This window comes from Pongo abelii, chromosome 8, assembly GCF_028885655.2.
Source record: "Pongo abelii isolate AG06213 chromosome 8, NHGRI_mPonAbe1-v2.0_pri, whole genome shotgun sequence".
NCBI lineage: Eukaryota > Metazoa > Chordata > Mammalia > Primates > Hominidae > Pongo > Pongo abelii.
The window spans coordinates 98,010,944-98,034,396 of record NC_071993.2 but is presented as its reverse complement, the minus strand read 5'-3'; the positions used below and the strand labels follow the sequence as shown (position 1 = coordinate 98,034,396).

Sequence of the window (23,453 nt, the reverse complement as noted above, 5' to 3'; positions counted from 1 at the left end):
ATCTATCTACCTACCTATCTGCCTATATATCACATCTCTCTGCTGATTTCAAGTTCCATATTTCCAACAGATGCTAAACATTTCAAGTACCTCCTTTTATTAATCTATGTCAAGATTGTCTCATCTATCCTCCTCCAATAAAATACTAAGTACCCCAGTCATTGTCTCGCTTTTTTTAAACTAAATTTTTAAGTGATACCATAATTCTCCCAAATCAGCTCAAAATATGAGAATGATCTTAACTTCTCTCTTTCCCTTCATTTACACATTTACTCACCAAGCCACATTTAGAGCTCCCTCTCAATATCTGTCCCACCTATTCTCCCAACAATTCTTCCATTCCTTCAATTAATTACCATTCTACTTTGAGCAGAGCAGAGGCATGCTCATAATGAATCTTCCTAAAGTACTAATCTGATTGTGTTAGTTCCCTGCTCAAGGACTAATTTCTCTCTACTACCTGACTTCATGTGTTTATATAACTTGAGTTCAACCTACAAACCATAACTGGTACTATTTGCTCACTGTCTCTCTTCTCTAGCCAACTGGCTTATTCAATTATCCCAAGAATTCCTTGTCTTTTCCAATTCATTTTTCTCCCTCATGTATTACATCCTGGCTCAAATACTCTCTGTACTCTCCGACCAAACCAATGCTACCTTATTCTTCAAGACAAGGTCATTCGTAAAGTTTTCCCAGACTATTTAATAGTAGGAGTGCATAAAAAATAGCACTTCTTACTACATACAAACAGACCAGGAACCAACTTAGTTTCATTTCTGTTTCCTCTGAAACATTACTTACTACTTTGATGTCCTTTCTGTCCTCCCAGTCCAATTTAGGACTAATCTGTTCTATGGTCAGTCATTAAATCACTTCCTTACATGTACCCTTGATTTGTCTCTCTCTTACTTGCTCAAAATTATTTAGTACAACTCAGGTTAAATCCAACTTTCCATCAACTCTGCACTGGCACCCATGCTGGATAAAAACACAACCATACTCCTTCAAATTCCTAACTACAACCCAAACATGCCTTTAAGTTTGCCAGGAATCATACTACACTCACAAGTGCACTGATTCTCTCACTCCCCCGGACAACACGCTTTTTTCTCGCCCTGACTCTCCAAATCCCTTTCCTCTATCCTTAATTTTGGCTGACAAACACTTTCTTCTCAATGAAAAATGTCAAAGCAATGAAAAACAAACTTCCACAGGCCCCGGCCACCATACCTACCTATAGCATCTGCACCATGTACTCGCTCTGTCTGCCTGCCTGTTGCTACAATTTTTTTTGTCAATGCTCCCACTGAAAACCAGTGTCTCCTCTTAGGCTGTGAGATTGCATTCCCTACTCTCCCACATGATTAACTTTCTGCTTTCTACTGGATCATTCCCTTCAAATATGCCATTATTTCTCCTACATCAAAACAAAATAAAGAACCTTCTTGGCTGCACTTGACAGCAACCCCCACCACCCCATTTCTTTGCTCCCATTTGTAGCAAAACTCCTTGAAAGAGTTGTCAATACTATACTCACTGTTGCTAATTCCTCTCCCTCCTTTCCTCTCTTAAAACAATCCAGTTAGGTTTTTGGCCTCACAGCTCTAAAGAAAGTGCTCTTTTCAAGGTTGATGACCTCCATGTTGCTAAATCCAACCATCAATTCTCACTTTTCACCTTACTTGTACCCATGAACAACAAATGACACAGGTGGATCACTCCGTCTCCTTTGACATACATATTATCTTCACTTGACTTCCAGGGCACCACACACTCCTGGATTTTCCTCTACCTCACTGGTTATGCCTTCTCAGTTTCCTGTGCTGGCTCCTTCTCTTCTCTCTGAACACTTAATGCTCAATCCTTGGTCCTTTACTCATGCCTCTCTGTACTCACTCCCTGAAGTGATCTCATCCTGCCTCACACTTTGAAAGATCTTCTATATGTTGAAGACTACCAAATGTTTTTCTCCAGCCCAGACCTCTCCCTTTGAGTTCCAGACACATATATCCACTTACCAACTTCCTCTCTTCTCTGAAATGGATAACTTAAATGTCCACAATTGAAGTCCTGATCTACCCCTTCCTTGCTCTATTATTAATCTTCCCAACTCAGTTAATGGCAGCTCCATTCTTCCAGTTGCTCAGGTCAGAAATCTTAAAGTCATGTTCAACTCTTTTCTTTATCCCATATCCTATATCCAATTCATCAGCAAACCTTGCTGGATCTACTTTCGAAATATATTCAGAATATGAGTATTTCTTGTCCCCTCCACTGCTACCACCTCTCACCAGGGTCATTGCAATTACTTTCTAACTGTTCTCCCTGCTTCTACCCTTGCCTTGTTACATGCAGGGTGTTCTCAATACAGTCATCAAAATGTTCATATCGGATCAATCCTCCAACCAAAATCCTGCAGAGGCTCCCCATTTCATTCAGAGTAAAAGATAAAATGTTTACAGTGGCCTACATGGCCCTTCATAATCTGGAATCTCATGATCTCTCTGCTCTTGTTGCCCAGTATTCTTTCCCTCACTCACTGTTCCCCAGCCGCCCAGGTCTCCTTGCTGGTCGTCCAACAAGGCGTAGATACACTCCTGACTTAGGCACTCTGCACTGGCTGCTCCCTTTACCTGGAATAGGCATGCTTTCCTAGACCTATCCATGGTTAACCTCTCACAGTCTCCAAGTCTTCGCTTAAGTCTCACTTTCCCACAGAAGCCTATCATCACCATCTTATTTAAAATTGCAATCTGCCCCTCCCTTCACACTTTTGACCTCCTCACCCCACAACACTTTCCTCTTTCTTGTCTTTGCAATTTTCACTTTCTAACATACAAGTTACTTATTATATGGTTTATTGAATGTCTCTCACTACAAAAATATTAAATCTACAAGTGCAAAGATCTTTATTTTGTCTGCAAATGGACCTCAAGCACCTAGAATAGTGCCCAGACATAGCAGGCATCCAGTAAATATTTGCTGAATGAATGATTCCCCTCATGGAGCTCTCCATCTTCCTTCTATTGCCTATATCAGTGATGTCCAATAGAAATATAATGTGAGTCAAATATGTAATTTTAAATTTTTAGTAGGAACATTAACACCAGTACTTTATACTTTTTATATAAAACTAACTTTAATGTTTTGCTATATATTAAAATATATTTAATAATACATTTAGTAATTTTTATTTATTGAACAATAGAGTTATATTTAGTAGAAAAATATTTACACTGCTTCAGGTTTTAATTGAAATTAAATTAGAAATCCCATTCCTCAGTTGCACTAGCAACATCCAAAGTGCTTAAGAGCCACATGTGGCTAATTGCTACCGTACTGGAGAGTACAAATACAGACTGCTTGTTCCCCAGGCCTGCTGCACAACTGTCATATCCCTTCACCTCTCTGCTATGCTAGAGTCATTTATTCTTTCTTGGTTTATGCTCCAGCACATCTCCCAATAGCTTACTGAGAAAAAGTACATAGAAGGTAAATTTTTTGCTACATGTGTCACAGGCAATTTAGACTTCTAATGAAGGAGGCTAAATTCCCCTTATTTCTGGCTAACAAAATCCAATTATGTTCTGGCTGCAATGTGGCCACCTTCAAGGATAATTCATGATTTGTTAAAGCATTTCAAAACCCACCACATCACTTTACCTAGTGGCTGTCATGTGACCTAGTTTTGGCTAAAAAGAAGCCTGTTGTAGGAAACTTTGGTAAAGAGCTTCCCCTCCCTATGACCTCCTTAGTCTCCTGGTATACTCAGGCCTCTGAGGTCCACTCAGCTATCACCATCACCAGTTTGCTTTCTAGCTATCAGTTTCTGCTGACATCTCTTCTGCTACCATTTCTTCTTATCCTTTAAAAAGTGTTTACTGAGAACCTGTCATGTTTCAGGAGCTATCCTAGCTGTCAAAGATACAGGATATCTTGTTTTTATTATCTCTGAGTTTATGTCTTTAAAAAAATTCCTTTGTGGTAATTTAGGTGGAATTTTAGGAGGAAAAGATCTCTATAAAGGACATCATTAAATTAAGAAAACTGGAATATGGAAGTTAGGTTAAAGTATTATACCAATGCAATCATACTGTGGTTATGTAATATAATATCCTTATTCTTAGGAAATATACACTAAAGCATTTAAGAGTAAGGGGCCATGACACATGTAACTTACCCTCAAATAGTTCAGAAAAAATAAAGCATCCAATACACATATGCACATGATAAAGCAAATGAGATAAAATGTTAATAAGAAGCTAATCTGGGTAAACAGAATGCAAGTGGCTCTTGCACTACTTTTATTTGGGGGATTCTAAGTTTGAAATTATTTCCACATAAAAAGTTAAAAAATATATGATGTTATACTTAGGCAAGGGAGCGGGTTTGATTAAACACTGACTGGATTCCTTCAGGTATCTAATGGTCAGAATCAAAAGATTAAGATAAATTGCCTTATGATGTGGCCCTTTAAGAACAGAGAAGGTAATAATTATTAATTGTCTGTTTTTATTAACAGTTTTTTTATTTAATAAAAATAAGTTATTATAGATTTTAACAGTTGGTAATAATCTTTCATTACAACTGGATATTAACAGTTTTTTACTTTAAAATTAAGAAAAGAATTATTTGAGAGAAAATGTTTGCTTTGTTCAGTTTCCTTACTGCAGTAAGGACATTTGAGGCTGGATAAATTTTACTGTGTGGGGCCTATCCTGTGCATTGTAGGATGCTTAGTAGCATCCCTGTCCCCTGCCTACTAGATGCCAGGAGCACCCACCCAGATCTGACAACCAAAAATGTCTCCAGATATTGCTAAATGTATCCTGGGGGCAAAATCACCCCTGGTTGAGAGGCACTGATATAGATCCAGCCAGAACAAGGCTTGCTCAGAATTACAGACCAGAGTTGACCAGTGGTTCCCAAATGTTAGCATATATTAGCATCACCTAGAGAGCTTGCTAAATGAAGTGATCTCCAATCCCAAAGTTTCTGAGTTAGCAGGTCTGATGTGTGGTCTGAGACCTGTCACTTCTAACATGATACTAATGGTTTGGGGACCACACTTTGAAAATCACAGGGCTAGACATTACCTGTAGAAAAATTATCCCAAACAGGCATTAAAATTGAAAAACAAAAGGCTGAAATGTAAGATTTGCAAATCCAGATTTACAGAATGATGGCAAATATCACACAGATGAGAGAGTTATGAAAGGTTCCAGAGACTATCTAGCTCTATCTTTAGATGAGTAGCTTCTTTTTTTTTTTTTTTTAAGTTCAAAAGTACTAAAAAGCTAACTCCGGAATTGACCCCTTTTGTGCTTTTCACTGGATTCTAGACCAGTAGCTTCTTAAAGATCACACAGGTGATCTGCCTTAGAGCTATGGTGGGAACAATGAAATGAAAATGGGTCTAGTGGTGAGGACACACGGCCTGTAGCTGGGGAACTGGCATTTGAAGTATTCCGTGAAACCTTAAGTCACGCCATATCACTTCTCTAGATTTCCTAATTAGGAATAAAGGGATTTGGATTAGAATCTCATAGACCACTTCCAGTTTTAAAAATATATGATTAGGCCAGGTGTGGTGGCTCACACCTTTATCCCAGCACTTTGGGAGGCCGAGGCGGGCAGATCACCTGAGGTCGGGAGTTTGAGACCAGCCTGACCAACATGGAGAAACCCTGTCTCTACTAAAAATACAAAATTAACGTGGTGGCACATGTCTGTAATCCCAGCTACTCAGGAGGCTGAGGCAGGAGAATCACCTGAACCTGGGAGGTGGAGGTTGCGGTGAGCTGAGACTGCACCATTGCACTCCAGCCTGGGCAACAAGAGTAAAACTCCACCTCAAAATAAACAAACAAATAAATAAATAAATAATATATTTTATATATATATATATATATATATATGATTATACTGCTAAAGTTGAGGGGTAAGTGGTAGTCTTAAAAAAATCATTTAGGTTTTACATAAATGTTTATATACTTTTTGAATATATGGTAAATTAAAAAATTAATAGTCCTAATATTAGTCTTTCTATGAGTTCTCCCTCTTTCTACTACCATGTAGCTCAACATAACACAGACTATTAAAATACTGAAAATACCTGTAACCTAAAGTCACTCTTACAGTCTAAGAGAAAGTTATACTTTTAGTTTGGAAATGTATTTCTTAAATATTTAAGATGTAAAACCTTATTTTTAATACTCCTTAATAAAATACTTTAAAATAAAATGCTTTAAAATGAAAATCATAAGTCCTATATTAACTGAGTCAAGACAACATGAAATATTATGACATATAATAAAAATTAAGAGCCTATTCAATTTATGTAAATTAGATGAACTGTAAAATATAACATCCTTACCTCAACATTTCTAATGGATTTGTCTCATGAACTTGGTTGCCACACCTTGGGCAATCATTGCTATCTTCAAAGTGCTGAACAATACAAGTCTTACAGACTAAGAAGAAAGAAGATGTTAGGTTAAAATGCATCATATGAACGCTCATTTAATGTTAAACTAAGTGTAATTAGAAACAGACCTTAAGATTACTTACTACAAGTAGAGTATCATTATTTAATTAAGCTTCAAAAACCTTACAATTGTAACACTGTAATAAAACCCAACTGAAATAAAAGTCTACTGCCACAAACAAAAAGCATACGCTATCTTGCTTATTGTTTTCTTAAATGCATTCACACACCAAATACTACTCTACCCATCATCATATTAAACTAAAAAAGCTGGTGTATTTACATAAAATAGGTTTTTCTCATTTAAAGAAGTAGGACAGAAAAAGGTAAAAACTAAGTCTGCATTTATTTCCTTTGCTAAACATTTATTTAAATGCAACATAAATAACTCAATACAACTTGAGAGTTTTCAACCTGTTTGCATTATTTTTATTGGCAGGGTGCTCCAGGGACAAACTGGGAGTTATAATGGACTTTGCTGGCCTTGGCAGGGTGTAATGAGTTTCCGCTCATAGGTACTATAACTCCATGGAGCACAAAGTATGAATAATGGTATCAAGTTGGGACAAAGGCATGAGAGGTAAATTGGCAGAATGACTGAAAAACTGACAGGGATAAATAAAATTTCAAATAAAGATTCTAAACAAAGACAATGGAAATATGACTTGTGGATTTGGGGCCACAAGCCTATATAGCCCACATTTCCTACAAATACTACTAATCTCTCTGGCTATAAATCTCTCTCATCTTTCACCTAAGCTTCTACTACACATTATGCCAATGTTTTGCCCCAAAACCTTAGACAATATTTACAGTACCTGAACTAAAAAATATTAATTCAATTCCTCATCCCAATACTCCTCCTCCATTCTATTACCCTGTATAACCTGAAATTTTCACATGGTATAGACTGGCTCTCCTACTCCCCTTTCACAGCTGCATTTCAAGCTACTTCTTTCTCCTCAAGATCGACACTATCTAAAAGTTTACCTAAATGATTGGTCAAAACTAAACACTAGGATTCTTACAAATGAGATTAGGTTTGAAAATGTGACATATCACATATACTAACCAAAGCAACAATGGTCATGGAAGAACTCTACCAGGTACCTAATTTTAAAATCATTTAGTACATACAGAGATTAGCAGCATTTCCTTTTGTTTATTTATTCATTGATTCAATAGGAATTTACTGAATGCTAGGCATTATATTAGGAGTTGGGGATGCAGGGGCCAACAAAACAAAGCCCAAATTCTTATGGAGCTTATACTTTATTTAGGAAGGCAAACAAACAATTTTAGTTAGTGGTAAGTGATATTTTTACCTGCCTCCCCCTCCGCCCCCCAAAAATAAGATAGAGACAGGGTGCTGGGAGCCGGCAGCTATTTTAAATAAAGTGATCAGGATAGGACCCCTTAGCGACCCCTAAGTTGGTGACATTTGAGCAGTTTTGTTGGATGAATGTACTTGAATCCCATACTCTCTCTTTTCACCATTACACACAGCTATTAGGATAACACTGCCTTCATGACAATTCTCACAAAATGTGGGTAAAAGACAGTATCAGAAAACCTTAAAAAAAGAAAAAGCTTAGATATAAAAGCTTAGCCTAGAGCTATTATGTACAATTGAATACTTCGCCTTCTTCCCAAATTTCTTGTCCCCAAAAGGGTTTCTAAATGTCTTCTCAAGTCAAAATAATCTTTGGCAAGAGAGGACTGCCTTATTATGCCAAGTTGAAGTAGAAGACAGAGAAGCTGAATTCCTTCAGAAGATTGCTGGTATTTGCTCTTTTCCCAGGGATGATAGATAAGTCTCTGAAATTTGAGAAAGAGGCAAAAAAAAAAAAAAAAAAAAAAGAAAGAAAGAAATGAGAGTGGAGGGATTTTAAAAGCCTGATCCTGACATGGAGCTCTGATCCTTGTAGTTCAAAAGGTTTACTGTACTCAACGGGTTGGCAATCTTTGGTTGTCTACCAGGCTTGACCAAATAGAGAGGTATGTGACATGCCCAGAACAAGTCCTCACCTGGATCAGCCAAAAGGCTAAGGGTAGGACCCTATGCTCTCAGAAGCTATACTAAGCTAGGCTGCTCATGAAAGAGTTGTAGGGCTCAAGCATCCAAAGGTGCACACATTAAAGAGTAAAGTTATGCTAATTGCTTAAGGTCAAAGCAGCACCAGTACCCAAGAACTGTGATAGGGAATACTAATCTATATTCTAGATCTGGACTGCCCAATACAGAAGTCACTAGCCACATGTGGCTACTAAGCATTTGAAATGTGGCTAGTTTAAGTTCAGATGTAATGTAAGTATAAAATACACACTAGACTTCAGACATAACCTGAACAGGTAATCTCAATAATTTTATATTAATTACATTTTGAAATGACAATATTTTAGAGACATTGGGTTAAATATATTATTAAAATTAATTTTACTGGTTTCTTTTTTAGTGTGGCTACTAGAAAATTTTAAATTATACACATGGCTCACATTTTATATCTACTGAAGGGTGCTATTCTAGATGGAGACAGAATCCCTCCTATCAAGAGGTGAATTTATTTTCACACCAACAACTGAGATACAGTATCTTATTCCACTTTTGCTGGTAAAAAAGAGGTTTCAATAGGCCCAGTCACCTGCCTATTCTGGTGAATGGCAGCAAAAAGACCTAAATTCAGGTTTTCTGATGCTAATTTTTTATTTTTTTATTTTTTTTAGATGGATTCTCACTCTGTCGCCTCAGCTAGAGTGCAGTGGTGCAATCTCGGCTCACTGCAACCTCTGCCTCCCAGGTTCAAGTGATTCTCCTGCCTCAGCCTCCCTAGTAGCTGGGATTACAGGCGCCCATCACCATGCCTGGCTAATTATTTGTATTTTTAGTAGAGACGGGGTTTCGCCATGTTGGCCAGGCTGGTCTCCAACTTCCGGCCTCAAGTAATCCGCCCACCTCGGCCTCCCAAAGTGCTGGAATTACAGGCGTGAGCCACTGCGTCCAGCACTGATGTGAATTTTTGAAAGCATTTTTTCAGAGGCTAATACCAAAAACTGTTTTTCCTGACAATTTTTTTTTTCAGATAGTTTTAGTAAAAGACAACTTTAAGATGCTGAACAATGTAATATTCTGACTTGTTTTCTTTTTCGTTTGGATGATTTGGTAGTGTTGTCATTACTGTTATTATCACAGTTAACACTTAATGGGTTTACGTACCACGCATTATCTTAAATATGCACATGTATCCAACATATTATGTCCATGTATGTCCTAATCAACATATATTTAATTCAATACAATTTAATAATCTAATCTTTACTACATTCCTATTAATTAGATAGCATTTGGCCTCTTATAAAGAAATGAGTAGAGAATTTGAGCAAGTTGTCTAAAATTATGAAGCTAGTAAGTGGTTAAAACCAATATTTGAATCCATTTTCTTAACCAATGTACGTGTGATACATTTTCTTCACACTTTATTTACACAGATCTACAATATATAGAAAAAGAATGTCTTATTCCTTATTTTAGGAGCCTTAAATATGTCTAGTTGTACAATTAGATCTCCTTTTAAACTGTATAGAGCCCTTTTCAGTAGCTTATTTGTTCCTTTAAAAAAATCTCTAGAAGATACATCTCCCACATGGCTTTTAAAAACTGTTAAATAAAGCACAACCTTATATAAATTAGAACCTGAGGAAATCCAGGCTTGAAGCTCGGTGAAACTGGAAAAAGTAAAATGAGGATTTGGTTTCCCTTAGATGCTTAAAAAACTTCTCATTACTACAAAACTCACCTCTAATTCTTAGTTTATAATTTGAAGTCCATACTAGCAGTACAGCACATTTTTAAAATATCTTATAGATTTAATGCCAAACTCTCTAACTGCTCAACTGCTGTAGTGGTTAACCCAGTTGGTCCAAGAATGATGTTAAAAAGGTCCTAGTCTAAGGTTAAGACTATGTATACAGACCAAGTAGAGTCTTCATTCTCCACAGCTACTCCACACAGATTCTATAGCCATAAGAAGCACCTGGGTCAGAAAGGGAATTAGGCTCACCAAAGATGTCCTCAGGTGGGAGAACACTTAAGTAACAACTTAGCTAATATTTAATGAGCACTAACCAAATATCAGGCTTGGTCTCAGGACTTTGTATGGATTATAGTATGGACAGTTACTATCCTCCCTTGGCAGGTGAGGAATGTAGCACTGGAGAGCCTGAGTAGGCTGCTCACAGCTGCACAGCTGTGCAGCAAAGATGGTATCCATCCCTGGGCTGCGCAGCTCCAGGCCTAAAATCCAAACTACTATGCAATGCATCTTAGAATTAATAACATTTGGTCCCTGGCATCAAAATCAAAATCATATTTTTTTTATTTATTATTATTTATTTGTTTGTTTAAGACAGGGTCTTACTCTGGTCATCCAGGCTGGAGTGCAGTGGCATGATCATGGTTCACTGCAACCTCAAACTACTAGGCTCAAGTGATCCTCCTGCCTCAGCCTCCTGAGTAGTTGGGACTACAGGTATGGGCCACTGTATTAGTCTGTTTTCACGCTGCTGATAAAGACATACCTGAGACTTTGCAATTCACAAAAGAGGTTTATTGGACTTACAGTTCCAAATGGCTGGGGAGGCCTCACAATCAAGGCAGAAGGCAAGGAGGAGCAAGTCACATCTTACGTGAATGGCAGCAGGCAAAAAGAGTTTGTGCAAGGGAACTCCCCTTTTCAAAACCACCAGATCTCGTGAGACTTATTCACTATTGAGAAAACAGTGTGAGAAAGACCCACCCCCATGATTCAATTACCTCCCACTGGGTTCCTCCCACAACACATGGAAATTGTGGGAGTTACAATTCAATTTGAGATTTGGGTGGGGACACAGTCAAACCATATCGGCCGCCATGCTCGGCTAATTTTTAAAATTTTTGCAGAGACAGGATCTTGTCACATTGCCCAGGCTGGTCTCAAACTCCTACATTAAAGCGATCCCCCTGCCTCAGCCTCTCAAAGTACTGGGATTAACCAGCACACCTGGCCCTTTATATTTACCTCATCACAAACATCATTAAACTTTTGCCTAATGTTTACTAAGTGAATTCCCTACTTTTACCATTTGTTAGACTTGAACGAGGTTGTTGGAAAAATTAATAGAAAAATGGCCACTGCATCATCTAAAGCAGTGGTTCTAAAATTTAAATGGGCATCACGATCACTAATTAGAATTTTTAAAGAATTGACTCAGAGGCTCCATCCCAGACCAATTAATTCAGAATATCTAGGAGATTAGCACCAGGACTATAACTCTACAAAAACCTCTCACTGATGCAGCCAAAAGATGACTGGGAAACATTGGCCAAGGGAGACTAGGAGGTAGTCACAAAAATCTTACTGACTCGTACAATTGTTAGGGTGCTCATTCCAGGATTTGGCTCTCTGCTAAACCATCATCATAAGTCACTTTATTATCACCATTAAGAAACCACTATGACAGGACAAAAAATAATTAAAGAATTTGTGATCAATGTACTCTCCCTATAATGCAGATATACATGAAAAACCAAGGTAGTATAGCATAGTTGTTCCAGATAATCTTGAGGCAGACTGCCTAGATCTGAATCCCAGTACTACCATTAGGCAAACTACTTTGTGTTTCTGTGTACAAGGGAGATAACAAAGGTACCTATCTCACAGGATTCTTGTGAGGCTTAAAGGAGATAATATATGTAAAGTTTACTGGTTTACAGTGTCTGGTAACTTGTAAGTATTCAATAAATGTGAGCTTTACCATAAATTAGATCACTGGATGAGCATAAAATGATAAGCAGAATCAGCATCACAATACTGAATAATATCAGACTATGATTAGTTTGATGCACTAATCATAAATAACAGATATCGTGCTGATGGAACTTGAAATGTGTATCATTCACTGGTATTAATTCCCTGCTGCCATTTCTGCCCTAGCCATTTCTACCCTAGTGATAGCCTTGCAACTCAAGTATGAAATTTAAGACACATTGCTTCACCTGAATAGGAAGAGCCTATCTTTGAATGTAGTACATTTCTTTTACTGCGGTAGGGTGAGATGTGTGTCCAAGATTGACTAATGCTTTTCTATTATGCATTCTTTCCTTCGCTTTATGTTTAATTTATGTTAAAAATAAACATATGTTTAAATTCCAGTACAGTCCCACTGGTCTAGAAGCTATTTTGTTTTGCCTCTTCCCAATTACTTTGCATATACCCGCTCTGATGCACTATTACATGTTGATTTCATAGTTGAACTATTATAGAGCTATCCTATTTCCTATTTTCAAGTTCTTGAGGGTGTCTACACAAAAGGTACAAGGTCATTTGTTGTTGCTATCTTAGATGTATGTGTGGTCCACCCAGGTCTCTTATGTATCACAGAGAGTGAGCTTCCCAGCTTTGATGTCAAAATATACAAATTTCTGCTCTTGAGTGCTAATTCTGCTATCATTGATGATAAAACAATAATAATCTTTTCTCTCATGGCTTTAAGTGTCTTCATTCATTAGTAATGCTCTGTTTATTAAAACTGACCAAAGGCTGACTTCCTTTGTTAAAATCTTTTAGATGTGTTGGTTTTATCTGTCAACTTAGAGGCATATTTTTTCTTCCTTCCTTAAGCAATTCACAGTCTTCATACATATTTCTTGATAATGCTCATTTTATATACATTTTTGTCTTGAAAACTCTTATCTGTTAACAGTTTATAAGTAAACTGTGGTCATGTTCAAAGAGAAGAGGCATCAGTTTCCTGCTTTTTATACCTATTCTTATACGTGAAACTAACACTAATTTAAAAAATCCAGAATAGTTGTAATTCGCTTCCATGCATCTTCTTGTTTTATTTGTATAATGAATTATTCTCTTATGTATGTATATGTGTATATATATTATATAATGTGCCATATATTGGCATGTTTCTTTCTTTCAAAGGCCTACACGAGTTGCAATTTCACAGAGAACCCTAAAGACAGCATTTTCTTCTACTGAGTACAACACTTTATTTTTTATTTTTATTTTTTGCTAAGACAAAGCAACAGGCAGCGAAGCACACCTTGCTTGAACAGGGTTAGGAAAGACTCTGGGGGTTTAAGCATGGTCTGGGGATCTTAGACTGAGCAAGCCAGCAGAGCCTGAAAGGTCTAGGAAGGCAGAAAAGGTTACCCTACTTCTGTAGGCTGGCTTGTAGAGTCGAGTGGGACCTCAAGGTCATAGAGGCTGGTAGCTCAGTGAGTGCTGCGATGGCCCCATTCCCCGTCTTACCAATATAAATTCCATGATCAATCAAAATAATCAATTCCTCACACATACCCTTGATAGTGTCACTCTTTTGTACTTCGACTCCCCTTCCCTTCTCTTCTTTGGTCATACTTGCTCAACTAAACTCTAATCCTGGCTAACTCTATCTAACTCTCTATGTACTCTGCCTCTACAAGATTACAGTGGAACTTTGTGGAAGAAAAACATGCAACCATGCTGACTGGTCTCTCACCTTAAATTCATGACCATGAACCTCAAGTGAATCCTTCATCTGCCAGGCTGTCATACTCAATGCCCCAAGTCCACTACGCTCCTTGCCAGTATTTCACACCTTCTCCTCTCTCTTCAAACCCCCAACATATCCTCCTCCATCCTCACTCTCCACTGAGGACCTCACTTTCTATTTTACTGAAAACAAAAGGAAATAATATAACTGAAACAAAGAGAACTTTTACCACCACACCTATTCACCTACTAGCATCTATATTTTGTGTTCTTGCCTGTTTCCAGAACTTCATGTACCTATCTAAAGCCATCCTCTGCCCTATATGCCAGATCCTGTCACCATGACCTAAGAACACTGATCAAGTAATTGTCCCCTTTCACTTACATCTTTTGCCATCTACTGAAGATTCTTAATGACATTTAAACATATTTCCCCAGCTCAAAAAGAACCCCCTAAAACCACTTCTGTTGACCCTACTTCCCTCATTAGCTATTTATTTGTTTTCTTTTGCAGTAAAACTCCTTGAGATAGTGGCACTTATTCTCTTTAGCTCCTCTCTTCCCATTCTTTTTTCACCTTTTCTTTACTTTATTAAGATTAAATACTTATGTATTCATAGTATAATATTCAAAACCAGAAAATAAAATTTTTTCATCTGCTGACATTATCCAGACTTTTGCTCCTACCACTTCATTGAAACTGCTCTTGAAAAGACCACCACGACCTATGCATTGCTAAATCTAGGAATCTATTCTCAACCCCATCTTACTCAACCCACTTAACACAGTTGATCCCACCTCCTCAACACTATGTGTTTACTTTGCCTTCTAGGACCCACTATTCCCATTGTCCTCCTATCTCACTGATTTCTCCTTTTAGTGGTACCTCAGGGCTCAGTCCTTGGTCTTCCCTTCAAACTTTCATTGTTTAAATAATGATGCATATGCTGCTCATTCTAGGAGTCATAAGTCCAACTCCCGAATGGACATCTCCATTTGAATATGTTATAGCTTACACTCCTTTTTCTTTTCATGACCCACATACAATTCATTAGCAAATATGAATTTACCTTCAAAACCTATTAAGATTCTGATCACTTTTTACCACCATCTTGATGCAAGCCATTACCATCTCCTGCCTGGATTACTGCAATGGCCTCCTAACAGGTCTGCTTTCAACATAGTAGTCTGAGTGATTCTTTTAAACATAAATCAGATCATATAATTCTTCTACTCAAAACCCTGCCTGAAATGGATCTTCATTTCTCTCAGAGTAAAAGCAAAATCCTTAAGACAGCTCTACAAGAACTGCGCCATGTGCCTGCGGCCATGCCCACCCCCATCACCTCTAACACTCCTTCACTCACTGCTGTCCAGCCATATGGGCCTCAGGTTCATTTCTCAACAAGTCAGTCACACTCCTGCTTTAGAGTCTTTAATCTTAACATTCCCTCTACCTGCAACACCTCTCCCCTCAGATATCTGGCTAACTCCTTTACCTGGTCTTTGTTCAAAAGTCAGTCTTAATGAGGCCTACCCTCACAGCACAAGTTTACTTAAAATTGTAACACCTCACTGGCCAATTTCCTTTACTCAGCTTGACTTTCCCCTTTTCTACAGTATTTCTCACCTAATATAATATACACTATCATTTGTTTATTGCCTACTAGGTTGTTTGATGAGTCTCAAGTGCCCAGAATTGTATCTGGAAGACAAAGTGCTTAGTAATGATTTATAATATAAATGAGAACACAATGGTTAGGAATACTAAAGGGAACCAAAATTGTAGACCCTACACGTGTTACTATTGCAGTCAAGTCAGAAAGAAGATTACATTTTCAACTAAAGCAAGGGAGACGACTGAGTTTACTAGTAATTTTTTTGACAATTAAAGTAAGTTAGGTCAGGCACTGGTGGCTCCTGCCTGTAATTCCAGCACTATGGGAGGCTGATGTGGGAGGACTGCTTGAGTCCAGGAGTTCAAGAGCAGCCTGGGCAACATGGTAAGATCCCGTCTCTAAAATAAATAGGCTGGGCATGGTGGCTGACACCTATAATCCTAGCACTTTGGGAGGTCAAGGCAGATTGATCACTTGAGCCCAGGAGTTCGAGACCAGGCTGGGCAACATGGCCAAACCCCGTCTCTACACAAAATACAAAAAAACTAGCTGGGCATGGTGGTGCACACCTGTAACACAGCTACTCAGAAAGCTGAGGTAGGAAGATCGCTTGAGACTGTGGGAGATGGAAGTGGGGTAGGGAGGTTGCAGTGAGCCGAGATCTCGCCATTGCACTCCAGCCTGGGCGACAGAGTGAGACCCTGTCTCTAAATAAATAAATGTTAGTTCAATATAAACTAAAATATAACATTGATCATTTGCTATTAATTGAATGTCAGTGGTTCTGACATTATATATTCATATATGTATATATGAATACATATATATTCTGAGAAAATATAGCTTTGCTTGCTGGCTTTAAATTTTTGATATAATACTGGTAAAAATCAGTACATATAAAACACCAGAAGTCTTCAGAGTATCCAAATGAAAATTATCTTTTGTCTTTTTTACAAAGTTAGACTAATTGTTTATAATGCTTATATTGAACCCTTGTGCTAGACTCTTAAACATACCTGTATACTGATCATGATTTCTAACCATGAATATTTTTGTAGTTTAGGTTACACACTTTTTCTCAACCCAACCCTGATATCAGTTCCAACTCATTCTGACCAAGATATAGTCTCATAAGTCAATATAGAAGATTTCACTTTTTTACTTCTGTTGTCCTTTGGTTTTGTGCTTTAGTGTCCACTATGACATTTTGCGCAACTATTTAAACATTCCTTGCTATCTAATACATAGTTTCAAAGGCTAAAAGAACTATACACATAACTTTAACATTATTACTAACAATAGATGACACCGAGATTAAGACCTATAATTATTCCTTATTTAAAAAAAGTCATCAAAATGAACACTATAATCACTTTCACGAATGAATGACTAGTTTCTGCCAAAATACTGTTTGAAATATGTAACATCAGTATACCAATGACATCATTTCTAGTATATCTTAAAACATTATATTTGCACCTACTGAGACAATAAATATAATTTCTATTTTGGCCCTTTTTATTCCAAAACACGTTTTTTATTCTTATTAAGAATACATTATTGTAAAGTTCAATTTATATCTTTTTTTCATTAAAATGGCTATTCATTCAGAATAATAAATTCAGATCAGTATTGGGTACATAACAGCTACATAGTCATGAAAACATAGGTTTATTTTATAAATATTAGCTATAATTTTAATTAACATGTTGCTTAAAAATTTTTAGAAAATAAAGCTAAGCAGAAAGAAGAAAAATAAAATTAGGAAAATGTCATAACATATATTATGTAGATGTACCTGAGTCACATATCCAGGATTCAGAACTCAGCTGTAGCACTTACTGGCTGTTACTTAACCTTTCTCAGTCTTACCTCTGGAATAAGAATCTGAAATACTCTTCCCTTAAACCTTTTCATAGATTGATCCTTCCTATTATTTTAGTCCCTGCTCAGATGGCCACTCCCAAGAAAGACCTTTCTGTTTTTAACTCATAGCATTTGTCATGTATAGCACCTGAAATTCCACTTTACTTACTTATTGTCTGTCCTATTAGAACGTTAAGTTCTAGGAGGGCACAGACTATGCCTGTTCTATTTATTGCTGTGTTGCAGTGGCTAGAATAGTGACTGGCACATGTAAAAGTTAATGAACATTTGTTGATGCTTAAATAATACCACCTAACTAGAAGGGTTCTTGGTTGGGTAAAATAAAACAATGAATGTAAAGCTCATGATGCCCCATATAACAAACATTCAATAAAACAATAGCTAATATTTCATTCCTTTATTAGCATTTAACAATTATATGATTAAAAGTACAAACTGCCTACTTTAAAGGATGCTAGTATTATAAATGTCTGATCCAAAGCAGCGCTTCTTAAACTTTAGTGTACCAGAGAATCACCTGCAGGGCTTGTTACTACAGATTTCTGGCCTTCTCTCCAGAGATTCTGATTCAGTAAGTCTACAGTGAAGCCCCAAAATGTGCACCTCTATCTAATAAGTTCCCAGGTGATGTTGCTGATGGTGGATGCAGCTAATTCAGAGGTTTCACTTTGAGTAGCATGTGTATGTAGTGTAAGATTTTGAAATATTGAATATCAAAGCATCATGAGTTCTCTGTACCTTAAGTACTTGTATATTTATGATATTTGTTCAAAAACAATAAATGGTTGGTAGTACTTAAATTCTGTCATCTTAGGGTTAAGTTATTCCTTCTTACATATTATCACATAAAATCGCCGAGTCTCTTATCACGTCAACTATATTATCAATTAATCCTTCTTTGTAGAAGTTAAAAAATAAGTATAACAATGTGTTTTTGCAAAGAATTTATTCTTAGGTTAGGGATTACTGCCATAATCTCTGAAGAGCAGAAAGAGGAAAGAAAGCTTTCCTTTTCTGTACCACAGAATTCTATGTCTATAAACATCCTTTTTTTTCTAAGGAAAGAATCACTAGATTCTTAGAGGGGCCTCTGACCACAAAAGCATTAAGAACCAATACACTGTATTGGTCACATTTGAGCTGCTGGAACATAGCTCCTTTGTCCTTAGTTTAAGTAAAAAGTCTTTTGTTTTAAGTCAACAACCTATACCACACCCAGCAGATACATTCTAAGCAGCTTTAAAGTTTCTCTTTTCACCAGGGTCACCTGGTGAGAGACAGAACATCCTTTAATCTAGGGCCATCAATTTCTAGTCCCCAGTCCAGAGTCTCTCCCTCTCCCTAAGACCCCAAAGATGCCTATGTAGATCCTAGGAGACAGTTTTCCTAAATTTGTACTTCCTAACCAACATTGCCTATATGCGTTTCAAGTTACCTATCACTGCATTTGAATCTTTGAAAGGAAAAATACACAATAAAATAACTTATTAGCCATGTATTTATTCATTTAAGATTTTATTGAGACACTTAACCCAAATCTGCATGTGGTAGGGCACATCTTAGAGGGGATGAGTTCTAAAGGATGGGTAACTGCTAGCTGGGCACAGAGGAGGCATTCATTTCAAGGAGAGCAAACAGCTGAACCAAGTATTTGTATGTGTGAGTGTTAGGTGGTAGGGGAGGAAGTGGTAGGCAGAAACCAGTCACCACTAAGTAGCTTTAATGTATCCTGAGGTCAACAGGATACCTTTAGGAAATTTTAGGGTGGGTTAAGAGTGATAATGATAAAGACAGTAAGCTGTTTTTAATTATTACCACTTGGACACAGTTAAGAATGTGCTGCAGTGGCTTTGGTGAGATGTAATAAGAATCTGAATGAGAACAGTAACAGAGGTATGAAACTAAAGGGACAGATTTGAGAAGTATTAAAGAGAGAGACCAGCAGGACTTTGCCCAGTTTTGTTAGTGAGGGTAAAGAGTCAAGCATGGAGCATATTTCTTGCTTGGATAACTGAGTGCTGGCATCCCATTTGATCATTCGTAGATATGCTGAGTTTCAGGTGGCTTCAGGACATCCAAGCGGACATCCAGTAGGATTCTGCAGCTAAGAAGAAAAGTGTAAGCCAAAAATAAAGATTTGAGAGGCCTCAGCATAGGTAGCTGAAGTCTCAGAATACATGAGTTCACACAGGAAAAAAAGAAAAACATACATCTAAATACATGTGTTAGAAATTTCTTCTTGGCATTTAAGTTTGTTCAATAGTGTATACATTTCACATTTATCTTATTTACCACTCTACCCCCAGTGGCTAGCAAAGTGCCTGATATGTAATTACTTAGTTTAAATAATAAAATTATTATTTGTGCAGACATGTTTATTTCCTTTGGTTTGTTAGGCTATTAAAATTATCTCACAGCCATGTAAACCATGGTTAATGCAGATTTAGTTCATCTAGTATTAAGTGATCATTTAAAGCTAAAACTCATTTGTGTTTGAAAATTTTAACTCATTTAAAAATTTTATCTATTTATCAAATGTCCCTGGCCTACTGAAGGGAAGAGGTATTAGTAGGTGAAAAGAGTCTAAATATGTGGTTTTTATGATGCTGATTTGATCATGTCATCAAATGTGATCATGTGATATGATGATGTGGTTTTTTGCATCTCCTGCCAGGACCCTGGGCTGCCCCACCATCTCTACCTCCTATTTCCTTTTGATGAGCTCACCTTTCGGGCCCTTCTTTCTATATCTACCTACATCTACAGGGCAGCCCAGCACTGCTGGCTCCAGAATTTCTCTCTGAGAGAATGGGGAAGCACCAACCTATCTGGTTTGAGGTGGAGAAAGATTTGAAATGCACTTGCATAGTCATCTGAAAGAAGACTGAAGTAACTTCATTTACCCATATCAAAGCAGACAGAGCTACTAATAATCCCTGCCTCCTGCCCATAAGTAGTCCTCTGCACCACTACTCAAGGGCTACTATCTGCCTGAGATGGCATATGATCTGTAGCTTTAGGAATTTCACAAAACACGAGTTTCTTCTGCATATCATTCTGCTCCAGTATCCTGATACACATCTGCTATTATATCACCCTCTGTCCTTCCTCATTGCACTTAACAGCATTTTTTTTTTTTACATTTCTTAACTTGATTACTCTTTCTTCACTTGACCAGAGAGTCCAGAAGGGAAGGTTCTATGTCTGGTTTTGCATACCAATAATAAAGCTTCATTTATGTATTTCAAACTTGAATAGTAAGACGAAAATCTTTATATTTTCTTACGAGTCTCCATAAAAACTAGCGTTTACTCATTCTTTACTTAACTCATTCTTTATAGCATCATAACATTGTAGACTTTGTATAAAATAAGTAAGACACTCTTTGTATATGCCTAAGTCAAGATCTAAAATATTACATGGTACTACAATGTTACTTAACATTTCTCACTTTCTGCCTTTCCATTTGGTTATTTAATTTTATACCCATCCCAAATCACAGAACAACTGTATCTATCCTACATTATATATGAGAAAACCTTGTAGAAGAGTTGAAACCCAGGATATCACCACATATCAAAGACCCAACCAAAGGCTAAGGAATACTGCTTTGCAGTACAATTTATGTTATCAATATTTGTTTGTATTTATATTGAGGCTTAGAGGCAAAAACTATCCCACTTGCAAAGTATTCTTTTATTTGTATAAATATATATTTGTATTTATTTGTATATAAATATTTCTAACAAGGGAATACCTTGCAAGCGGGATAGTTTTCACCTATAAGCTTCAATATAAATACAAACAAACAATATAGAAATCAAAGGACCTGAGAGCACATAAAGATTAGTGCCACCGGAATCCTCAGATCTCCTCAGAGATGCGATGGAGTACCTGACTCCATCATTTACTCTACTTTCTGTGTTTTCTGTTGACAATAAAGGCCACATTTGGGACTTACCATTATATTTAAATCACATTTCTACAATGTTCATTTTCTCTCAGTAAAGGGGCTTGATGGCCACCAAGTGATCTTTCAGGCCAGGATGACATGTGCAGTTAAACTGTCATTTAATTTACCCCTTTAGGCTTTAAATTGCTGTAGAGAACATATATATATATATGTATATATATATATATGTATATATATATATATATATCCCTTTGCTTATAAGCTAATTGTTTATACTTCTATAATCTTTTGTTTTCCTTTTTTTAAGTTACATTTAAATTGGGATTTCACTGTGACCCAAAGAAAATTTTCTTCCAAAGGACATATATAAAATTTGTAGTATATAGATAGAAATGGGAGAGTTTGTGCTTTCTTCTCATCATCCAGAGTTGACAGTTTTTGCCGGATGAATCCAAAAATTAAAAACAATGAACAAATGTTCAAAGAAGCAAAACAAAACACACTGTGGACTGGGTCCAGGTTCCATGCTTGGTGCAACGGGAAACAGGGAAGTAGAATATAACTCTAGGGTAGCCAATTGGTTCTTCCTTCAAAGTATGTCCACAATACAACCACCCTTCTCCACCTCCATTTCATATCTTATAGCCTTGGTTGAAGGCCCTATAATGTTTTAGCTTTCCTACAGTAATAGGCTTCTAACTGATTTGCTATTCCTTGAACTGGCCAAGTGGATTTCCATCTCAAGGCCTCTGTGCTTAATTTTCCCTTTACATAGACTGCTTTCCCATATATCCACAGAGTCCTTCAGTCCCTTCAGGTTTCTGTTCAAATGTCATCATATCAAAGAGGCTGACCCATTATAAATTAACCCCATGTCTCCTATCTACAATCGTGCTTTGTTCTTTTTCATACTACTTATCACTAATATGGCATTTTTAAAAATTAGTTTTCCTATTAGAATTATACTTCTTGAGCAGAGACTTATTATCTTGTGCCCTTCTTTATTATCTTGTGCCCCAGCACAGTGCCTGACACACAGAAAGTACTCAATAAATGTCTGTTCGATGATAGTTAATTAACTGTTCAAGTTAAATAACAATACAGGGCAACAGCAAACTAGTAATACAAGATAGTACATAGTTAATTGCTAATCGAATAAGATGTGCCAGTAATACCCCAAAGGAGTATACATCAGCATCACTTGGGGAGCTCTTTCAAAATATACATGCCCAGGCCTTACCACAAGACCCACTTTATCTCCCCAAGCAGGGTCCTGAGCATGTGTATGCTTAAATAGCTTCCCAGATGATTCTATTTTTTATTGTGGTAAAATAAATGTAACATAAATGTAACATAAAATTTGCCATTTCAACCATTTCCAGATTATTCCATCTAGCATTCATTTAAAACTAGTGGTATAACATTATGTCAGTTCAGCAGAGCAAGAATAGCTGAAAAAGGAGGCTAAAAAAAAAAAAAGTACCATGGTATATTAAAGAGCATGGGTTTTGGAGTGGAATATAGGTCCACCACTCATTAGCTATGAGACGAGACAAGTTACTTGTCCGTTAGTTTCCACATCCATAAAATGAAGATAAATCTCTATACCTTCTCTCTCCCCCTACATCTACTCCAAACTGCTCCCAGGTCATTGTAAAGCTAAGATGAAATCAAGTATATCTCTATTTTGATGCACATACTAGGCATTAAACTAGAACTTACTGGAATTACTTTCACTGAAATAAAAAATGAAATCATGCTGGCAGAAACACAAAGAGTATGTGTAATCTTGGCATAAGTGGCAGTAGAAAATGCCTCTTCCTCTTCCAATGGGACAGTTGAGAATGAAATCTGCTAGGAGCTCCACAGGTATACTACTACTAGAACAGTGATTCTCAAACTTAAGCATGCTTCAGAATCACCTGGAGGGCTTGTTAAAACAGATTGCTGGGCCCACTCTCAGAGTCTCCGGTTCATTAAATCTAGGGTAGGGTCTGATAATCTGCATTTCTAACAAGTTCTTA

The 23,453-nt window shown here is 37.1% G+C and overlaps 1 protein-coding gene across 9 annotated transcripts in view; it reads right to left on the bottom strand.

Annotated features, from left to right (window-relative positions):
• The window catches only part of PCGF5 (polycomb group ring finger 5), a 118,881-nt gene that overhangs the window by 34,056 nt on the left and 61,372 nt on the right, over positions 1 to 23,453 (bottom strand). For all 9 annotated transcript variants that reach the window (XM_054522620.2, XM_024253884.3, XM_063727658.1 and 6 more), the window contains exon 3: positions 6,380 to 6,476. In XM_054522620.2, the coding sequence (XP_054378595.1) occupies positions 6,380 to 6,476 (97 nt within the window). The remainder of the gene's footprint in view (positions 1 to 6,379; positions 6,477 to 23,453) is intronic.